Here is a 10,628-nt window from a genome sequence, read left to right on the forward strand (position 1 = left end):
CATTTTTCAACCTATTCAAACCATTCTGACATCAACACATTCCACTCATCCTGGACATTCAAACTAACACGTTCCCAAGTTCCAAACCAAATTCCGGTTTCCCTGGAAATTCAAACTCTTCAACATTCAAACCATTTCTACATTCCTACTACATTGCATTAGCATTTCAGTTTGGTTTCAGCTTTTCAACATTCAAACCATTCCAACATTCAAACTATTTTTACATCCATACTACATTCTGTCAGCATTTCAGTTCAACGTTCAAAATTCCCAGATTTCCCAGAATTACAGGTTTTCCGGGATATTTTTCCCATTCAAAATGAATTGGCCATTTTTCAAGCTGCCACCATTTCCACATTTTACAGCCGATTCAAACCATTCCACCTTCAAAACTACCCTTTTTCCAAGTTGAAAAAAAATTCCAGGACTTTCAAGAATTCCTGGTTTTCCAAAGCCCCATTTTCACCCTTTTTTCTGGCGACTACTCCTCCCACATTTTTCAACCCACTTCAACCGTTCCACCGTCAAAACATCAGGACAAAAAACTAAGTTGTTTTTCAAACTGGAAAAATTCCCGGTTTTAGCGAAATTCCAGGAATTTTGTAATACCATTTCTCAATTCAACATGTTACTTCGTCAACATTTCTCAACCGATTTGAAAAATTCCAACACCAACCATTTCAGACCTTTCAAGTTTTTTACCATTTTCAAAAAAATTCCCGAAATTCCCTAATACCATTTACCACGTCAACATTTTCCGCCCGATTTAAACAAATTCCAACACCAACCAATTCAGCTCATTCAGGACATTCAAGTTCCGAATCATTTTCCAGAAAATCCACGCTTTTTCTAAAATTCCCAAATTTCCAGGAAGTTCCCTTTGGAATGAATGGAACATTTTTTCAAGTGGCATAATTCCCACATTTTTCAACCTATTCAAACCATTCCGACATCAACACATTCCACTCATCCTGGACATTCAAACTAACATGTTCCCAAGTTCCAAACCAAATTCCGGTTTCCCTGGAAATTCAAACTCTTCAACATTCAAACCATTTCTACATTCATACTACATTGCATTAGCATTTCAGTTTGGCGTCAGCTTTTCAACATTCAAACCATTCCAACATTCAAACTATTTTTACATTCATACTACATTCTGTCAGCATTTCAGTTCAACGTTCAAAATTCCCAGATTTCCCAGAATTACAGGTTTTCCGGGACATTTTTCCCATTCAAAATGAATTGGCCATTTTTTAAGCTGCCACCATTTCCACATTTTACAACCGATTCAAACCATTCCATCTTCAAAACTATCCCTTTTCCAAGTTGAAAAAAATTCCAGGACTTTCAAGAATTCCTGGTTTTCCAAAGCCCTATTTTCACCCTTTTTTCTGGTGACTACTCCTCCCACATTTTTCAACCCACTTCAACCGTTCCACCGCCAAAACATCAGGACAAAAAACTAAGTTGTTTTTCGAACTGGAAAAATTCCCGGTTTTAGCGAAATTTCAGGAATTTTGTACTACCATTTCTCAATTCAACATGTTACTACGTCAACATTTCTCAACCGATTTTGAAAAATTCCAACACCAACCATTTCAGACCTTTCAAGTTTTTTACAATTTTCAAAAAAATTCCCGATTTTCCCGAAATTCCCTAATACCATTTACCACGTCAACATTTTCCGCCCGATTTAAACAAATTCCAACACCAACCAATTCAGCCCATTCAGGACATTCATGCTCCGAATCATTTTCCAGAAAATCCACGCTTTTCCTAAAATTCCCAAATTTCCAGGAAGTTCCCTTTGGAATGAATGGAACATTTTTTCAAGTGGCATAATTCCCACATTTTTCAACCTATTCAAACCATTCCGACATCAGCACATTCCACTCATCCTGGACATTCAAACTAACACGTTCCCAAGTTCCAAACCAAATTCCGGTTTCCCTGGAAATTCAAACTCTTCAACATTCAAACCATTTCTACATTCATACTACATTGCATTAGCATTTCAGTTTGGCGTCAGCTTTTCAACATTCAAACCATTCCAACATTCAAACTATTTTTACATTCATACTACATTCTGTCAGTATTTCAGTTCAACGTTCAAAATTCCCAGATTTCCCAGAATTACAGGTTTTCGGGGACATTTTTCCCATTCAAAATGAATTGGCCATTTTTCAAGCTGCCACCATTTCCACCGATTCAAACCATTCCACCTTCAAAACTACCCTTTTTCCAAGTTAAAAAAAATTCCAGGACTTTCAAGAATTCCTGGTTTTCCAAAGCCCCATTTTCACCCTTTTTTCTGGTGACTACTCCTCCCACATTTTTCAACCCACTTCAACCGTTCCACCGTCAAAACATCATGACAAAAAACTAAGTTGTTTTTCGAACTGGAAAAATTCCCGGTTTTAGCGAAATTCCAGGAATTTTGTAATACCATTTCTCAATTCAACATGTTACTACGTCAACATTTCTCAACCCATTTTGAAAAATTCCAACACCAACCATTTCAGACCTTTCACGTTTTTTTACCATTTTCAAAAAAAATTCCAGATTTTCCCAAAATTCTCTAATATCATTTACCACGTCAACATTTTCCGCCCGATTTAAACAAATTCCAACACCAACCAATTCAGCTCATTCAGGACATTCATGCTCCGAATCATTTTCCAGAAAATCCACGCTTTGCCTAAAATTCCCAAATTTCCAGGAAGTTCCCTTTGGAATGAATGGGACATTTTTTTCAAGTGGCATAATTCCCACATTTTTCAACCTATTCAAACCATTCTGACATCAACACATTCCACTCATCCTGGACATTCAAACTAACATGTTCCCAAGTTCCAAACCAAATTCCGGTTTTCCTGGAAATTCAAACTCTTCAACAGTCAAACCATTTCTACATTCATACTACATTGCATTAGCATTTCATTTTGGCGTCAGCTTTTCAACATTCAAACCATTCCAACATTCAAACTATTTTTACATTCATACTACATTCTGTCAGCATTTCAGTTCAACGTTCAAAATTCCCAGATTTCCCAGAATTACAGGTTTTCCGGGATATTTTTCCCATTCAAAATGAATTGGCCATTTTTCAAGCTGCCACCATTTCCACATTTTACAACCGCTTCAAACCATTCCACCTTCAAAACTACCCTTTTTCCAAGTTGAAAAAAAATTCCAGGACTTTCAAGAATTCCTGGTTTTCCAAAGCCCTATTTTCACCCTTTTTTCTGGTGACTACTCCTCCCACATTTTTCAACCCACTTCAACCGTTCCACCGTCAAAACATCAGGACAAAAAACTAAGTTGTTTTTCGAACTGGAAAAATTCCCGGTTTTAACGAAATTCCAGGAACTTTGTAATACCATTTCTCAATTCAACATGTTACTACGTCAACATTTCTCAACCCATTTTGAAAAATTCCAACACCAACCATTTCAGACCTTTCACGTTTTTTACCATTTTCAAAAAAAAATCCAGATTTTCCCAAAATTCCCTAATACCATTTACCACGTCAACATTTTCCGCCCGATTTAAACAAATTCCAACACCAACCAATTCAGCTCATTCAGGACATTCAAGTTCCGAATCATTTTCCAGAAAATCCACGCTTTTCCCAAAATTCCTAAATTTCCAGGAAGTTCCCTTTGGAATGAATGGGACATTTTTTTCAAGTGGCATAATTCCCACATTTTTCAACCTATTCAAACCATTCTGACATCAACACATTCCACTCATCCTGGACATTCAAACTAACACGTTCCCAAGTTCCAAACCAAATTCCGGTTTCCCTGGAAATTCAAACTCTTCAACATTCAAACCATTTCTACATTCATACTACATTCGGTCAGCATTTCAGTTCAACTTCAGCATTGGAGCATTCACACGCAATTCCTTCAGAATTTGCCTCATTTCGTTCATGTTTCTTGTGGAGAAATTTACTGTGCTATACGGACTTTTCGATTCCCAAACCATGTTTAAGAAGTTCGTCAATCGAGGTTCCACTGTACCACTGAGCACATATTTTAGCTCAGGTGTTAAATATTCCTCCAAAAAGGACTCCAAGCCCATGCAAGGTGTTCCAATCAAGCATGAAAACTATGCATATCCACACATATGATGTACTGTATGCATGCATGCATGTGTGTGTGTGTTTGTGTGTGTGTGTGTGTGTGTGTGTGAAACGGATTCAGTTCAGCCGTGCATAATTCAGATTTAGGGAAACAAAGGCAGGCTTATGTCATAACGCGCTAAGCTACTCAATCCTGCCAGCAGAAGAGGCTGAACTGCAACTTCCTGTTGAACGCGACGGAAGCATCCTTGGCATCCGTGTTTTGTGCATATGTGATGTTCTAAAAATGACCTTCCATAAACTCACCTGGGGACTTTCTGCAAGTTTAATGTAGGGCTAACTCGACTAAGGTCTCAAAAGGTTAGACATGAGTTGTTGCTTTCAATATTTAAAATAGACATATGTAATATGAAAGCTTCTTATTTTTGGTAAAAGTAATAACCAAAAAAAAAAAAATACTGTAAAAAGGTTCATCTCGAGACCAGTGCCAGCAAATACACATGCATGGCAAGGAGTGGCCACAAGAGGTCACTGTTTAACGTACACAAACAGGAGAAGCTGCAGTCATTAACTACAGAAGCCGAATGTACAAGTTCAGTCACACTTTCTAGCAGATGTACAAAACCGGAAGTAGGGGACACACGTTTGTTGCCAGAAGTCGCAAGTGCATTGCTACATATTACATATTGTTATGAAGGTGTCTGTTACTACATTATACAGTATATACACTTGCATTGTGTATATTGTACATATTACATATTGTTATGAAGGTGTCTGTTACTACATTATATATATATATATATATATATATATATATATATATATATATATATATATATATATATATATATATATATATATATATACTTGCAGTGTGTATATTGTACATATTACATATTGTTATGAAGGTGTCTGTTACTACATTATATATGTATATTTGCAGTCTGTATATTGTACATATTACATATTATGAAGGTGTATGTTACTACATTATATATATACTTGCAGTGTGTATATTGTACATATTACATATTGTTATGAAGGTGTCTGTTACTACATTATATATATATACTTGCAGTGTGTATATTGTACATATTACATATTGTTATGAAGGTGTCTGTTACTACATTATAAATATACTTGCAGTGTGTATATAAAACATTACATATTATGAAGGTGTCTGTTACTACATTATATATACACTTGCAGTGTGTATATTGTACATATTACACATTGTTATGAAGGTGTATGTTACTACATTATATAAATACTTGCATTGTGTATATTGTACATATTACACATTGTTATAAAGGTGTCTGTTACTACATTATATATATACATGCAGTGTGTATATTGTACATATTACATATTGTTTTGAAGGTGTCTGTTACTACATTATATATGTACTTGCAGTGTGTATATTGTACATATTACATATTGTTATGAAGGTGTCTGTTACTACATTATATATATACTTGCAGTGTGTATATTGAACATATTACATATTGTTATGAAGGTGTCTATTACTACATTATATATATATATACTTGCAGTGTGTATATTGTACATATTACACATTGTTATGAAGGTGTATGTTACTACATTATATAAATACTTGCTTTGTGTATATTGTACATATTACATATTGTTATGAAGGTGTCTGTTACTACATTATATATATATATATATATATATATATATATATATATATATATATATATACTTGCAGTGTGTATATTGTACATATTACATATTGTTATGAAGGTGTCTGTTACTACATTATATATGTATATTTGCATTGTGTATATTGTACATATTACATATTGTTATGAAGGTGTCTGTTACTACATTATATATATACTTGCAGTGTGTATATTGTACATATTACATATTGTTATGAAGGTGTCTGTTACTACATTATATATATATATATATATATATATATATATATATATATACTTGCAGTGTGTGTATTGTACATATTACATATTGTTATGAAGGTGTCTGTTACTACATTATATATGTATATTTGCATTGTGTATATTGTACATATTACATATTGTTATGAAGGTGTCTGTTACTACATTATATATATATACTTGCAGTGTGTATATTGTACATATTACATATTGTTATGAAGGTGTATGTTATTACATTATATATATACTTGCAGTGTGTATATTGTACATATTACATATTATTATGAAGGTGTCTGTTACTACATTATATATATATATATATATATATATATATATATATATATATATATACTTGCAGTGTGTATATTGTACATATTACATATTGTTATGAAGGTGTCTGTTACTACATTATATATGTATATTTGCATTGTGTATATTGTACATATTACATATTGTTATGAAGGTGTCTGTTACTACATTATATATATACTTGCAGTGTGTATATTGTACATATTACATATTGTTATGAAGGTGTCTGCTACTACATTATATATATATATATATATATATATATATATATATATACTTGCAGTGTGTATATTGTACATATTACATATTGTTATGAAGGTGTCTGTTACTACATTATATATGTATATTTGCATTGTGTATATTGTACATTTTACATATTGTTATGAAGGTGTCTGTTACTACATTATATATATATACTTGCAGTGTGTATATTGTACATATTACATATTGTTATGAAGGTGTATGTTATTACATTATATATATACTTGCAGTGTGTATATTGTACATATTACATATTATTATGAAGGTGTCTGTTACTACATTATATATATACACTTGCAGTGTGTATATTGTACATATTGTTATGAAGGTGTCTGTTACTACATTATATATATACTTGCAGTGTGTATATTGTACATATTACATATTGTTATGAAGGTGTCTTTTACTACATTATATATATACTTGCAGTGTGTATATTGTACATATTACATATTGTTATGAAGGTGTATGTTATTACATTATATATATACTTGCAGTGTGTATATTGTACATATTACATATTATTATGAAGGTGTCTGTTACTACATTATATATATACTTGCAGTGTGTATATTGTACATATTGTTATGAAGGTGTCTGTTACTACATTATATATATACTTGCAGTGTGTATATTGTACATATTACATATTGTTATGAAGGTGTCTGTTACTACATTATATATGTACTTGCAGTGTGTATATAAAGCATATTACATGTTGTTATGAAGGTGTCTGTTACTACATTATATATATACTTGCAGTGTTTATATTGTACATATTACATATTGTTTTGAAAGTGTCTGTTACTACATGATATATATACTTGCAGGGTGTATATAAAACATATTACATATTGTTATGAAGGTGTCTGTTACTACATTATATATATACTTGCAGTGTGTATATTGTACATATTACATATTGTTATGAAGGTGTCTGTTACTACATTATATATATACACTTGCAGTGTGTATATTGTACATATTACATATTGTTATGAAGGTTTCTGTTACTACATTATATATATATACTTGCAGTGTGTATATTGTACATATTACATATTGTTATGAAGGTGTCTTTTACTACATTATATATATATACTTGCAGTGTGTATATTGTACATATTACATATTGTTATGAAGGTGTCTGTTACCTCATAATTCACGCAATCAAATAACCTACAAACATAATACTTCAAACAAAACAATACAAACAAATGTATTATATTGAAAATAAATAAATACAAGTTATATGATCAGTCTTATTTGGTCTGTTTGTCACAGTTGTGAATTCTGCCTAGCAACAACAAGCCGTGACTTGGAAGTGGGAATTCAAGCAATTCCGTTGATGTGTTACAAATTCTGTGTCCGTTGTGAAGTTGTGTAATAGGTTACAAAAGGGCTGTTGTGTTGTTTGGGCTATTTTTGATGTTGCCTTTCGAAAGAAAACTAAAACAAAATGAGGAAAAAACTACATCAAAGAGCAAAGTGGTTGCTGATGAATTTTATGGTATAAATATGGATATGTTAGTTCTTATGTCATCTTTTTTTTGTGGGTTTTTGTTCACTTTTTCTGTTTCCCTGTGTGCCCCCGCCTAAATATTCCCCATTGTTTTCTGTAACAGACTTCCTGGGTCATGTCGAAGTATTTGTGCCACTTATTTTGCACTGAACACCACAGGTATCAAAAACGACTTAAAAATGTATGTAGTTGTCAACTATACGTCCCTAGATTGCAATAGGAGCTTTTATTTTGAAGGCAGAGCGTTTTCGTGGCGCTAGCTTAGCCAAACCACTTTGTCCACATTGGGACGATTCCGTGTAGAGATTGTCGCTTGCTAGCATCAATGTGCTCCGGGTGTTGTTGTCGTATTTTTACGTACAGGAAGTAGCCGCAAATTATTACTAGTTTTTTCAAGTTTATTAGCACAGTGCGGGCATGGCCGCCACTGTTGCTCACTGCTCCCCTCACCTCACAGGGGGTGAACAAGGGGATAGGTCAAATGCAGAGGTCAATTTCACCATTGGTACTTTAACTTTAACAACACACATAACAAGTGTCCTTCATTGAACAATATCGCAGTTTACTGGCGTCATATTGCAGTCTACACGTACCTCGTATGTGTGACTGCCATCTACTGGTCACAATTATCATTACACCATGTACCAAATAAAATTGCTTCGAGGGTGGGTAAGCGCAACCAGAATTAGTCCGTACATGAGGCGCACGGGGTTATAAGGCGCACTGTCGAGTTTTGAGAAAATTAAGTGCGCCTTCCATCCATCCATTTTCTACCGTTTGTCCTTATAGTCCGAAAATACGATAATTCAGTGTGAATATTTGAGTGGGCCCCTGGCCCTGAGATCCGAAAGCTTAAGAATCCATGATCTTGGAGTGTCCCGATCCGTCGACTATTGCAGTTTACCGGCATCATATTGCAGTCTACACGTACCTCTTATGTGTGACTGCTATCTACTGGTCACAATCACCATTACACCATGTACCAAATAAAATTGCTTCGAGGGTGGTAAGCAATACCACAATCATTAGGTGCACCGGGTTATAAAGCGCACTGGCTTGGATTTGGTGGTTAAATCACAAAAACTATTCCCGGGCGCGGCCACCGCTGCTGCTCACTGCTCCCCTCACCTCCCAGGGGTTGAGTAAGGGGATAGGTCGAATGCAGAGGTCAATTTCACGATTGGTACTTTAACTTTAACAACACACATAACAAGTGTCCTTCATTGAACAATATCGTAGTTTACAGGCGTCATATTGCAGTCTACACGTACCTCTTATGTGTGACTGCCATCTACTGGTCACACTTGGCATTACACCATGTACCAAATAAAATTGCTTCGAGGGTGGTAAGCACAAACAGAATCATTAGGCGCACCGGGTTATAAACTGGACTGGGTTGGAATTGGGGGTTGAATCACCAAAATGATTCCCAAGCGCAGCCACCGCTGCTGCTCACTACTCCCCTCACCTCCCAAGGTTGTGAACAAGGGGATGGGTCAAATGCAGAGATCAATTTCACCATCGGTACTTTAACTTTAACAACACACGTAACAAGTGTCCTTCATTGAACAATATCGCAGTTTACTGGCATCATATTGCAGCCTACACGTACCTCTTATGTGTGACTGCCATCAACTGGTCACACTTATCATTACACCATGTACCAAATAAAATTGCTTCGAGGGTGGTAAGCAATACCACAATCATTAGGTGCACCGGGTTATAAAACGCACTGGGTTGGAATTGGGGGTTAAATCACCAAAAATTATTCCCGGGCGTGACCGCCGTGACCGCCGCTGCTGCTCACTGCTCCCCTCACCTCCAAGGGGGTGAACAAGGGGATAGGTCAAATGCAGAGGTCAATTTCACCATTGGTACTTTAACTTTAACAACACACATAACAAGTGTCCTTCATTGAACTATATCGCAGTTTACTGGCGTCATATTGCAGTCGACACGTACCTCTTATGTGTGACTGCCATCTACTGGTCACACTTGTCATTACACCATGTATCAAATAAAATTGCTTCGAGGTGGGTAAGCACAACCAGAATTAGTCCGTCCATTAGGTGCGCCGGGTTATAAGGCGCATTGTCGAGTTTTGAGAAAATGAAAGGATTTACCGAAAAATACGGTACGTTATTTGGATACTGGACCACTAAACCAAATGTACTTTGGGCCACAAATGACCAAAGAACTGGACTTTGGACTTTGGACACCAGTGGCTTTATTTGCAATTCTTTCTTCATTCAGAATGACTTTTTGAAGTATGAGGGGGGTGTGGTGGTGGGAGGGGTGGGATGTGTTGTGACTTAAGTGGATTTAGAAGAGATGTCCGATCCAAGTGGATCCAGAGGTGATTCTGGAAGGAATGAATGAAGCGGACTAATAGACATGCTGGGCGTCAAAGAACGTCACGGCGGATCAAGATGACAGGCATCAGCCTGCCGCCGTAGAAGCTCCCCGCGTCCGCCCCGCATGCGCTCCGGCGGAGTCTCCGTCCTCCCGATGGGCTGCGCACCCAGCA

At 35.6% G+C, this 10,628-nt stretch overlaps 1 protein-coding gene across 3 annotated transcripts in view; it reads left to right on the plus strand.

Annotated features, from left to right (window-relative positions):
• The first annotated feature begins 10,451 nt into the window (after window positions 1–10,451).
• The window catches only part of pde8b (phosphodiesterase 8B), a 59,811-nt gene continuing 59,634 nt past the window's right edge, over window positions 10,452–10,628 (plus strand). For all 3 annotated transcript variants that reach the window (XR_009815841.2, XM_061966279.2, XM_072914163.1), the window contains exon 1: window positions 10,452–10,628. This exon is cut by the window's right edge and continues 257 nt beyond it. Coding sequence is in view for 2 of the 3 variants with exons in the window: in XM_061966279.2 (XP_061822263.1) it covers window positions 10,580–10,628 (49 nt within the window). In the remaining variant the exon portion in view is untranslated.

Source organism: Nerophis lumbriciformis, linkage group LG11, assembly GCF_033978685.3.
Source record: "Nerophis lumbriciformis linkage group LG11, RoL_Nlum_v2.1, whole genome shotgun sequence".
In the NCBI taxonomy this organism is placed as follows: Eukaryota; Metazoa; Chordata; class Actinopteri; order Syngnathiformes; family Syngnathidae; genus Nerophis; species Nerophis lumbriciformis.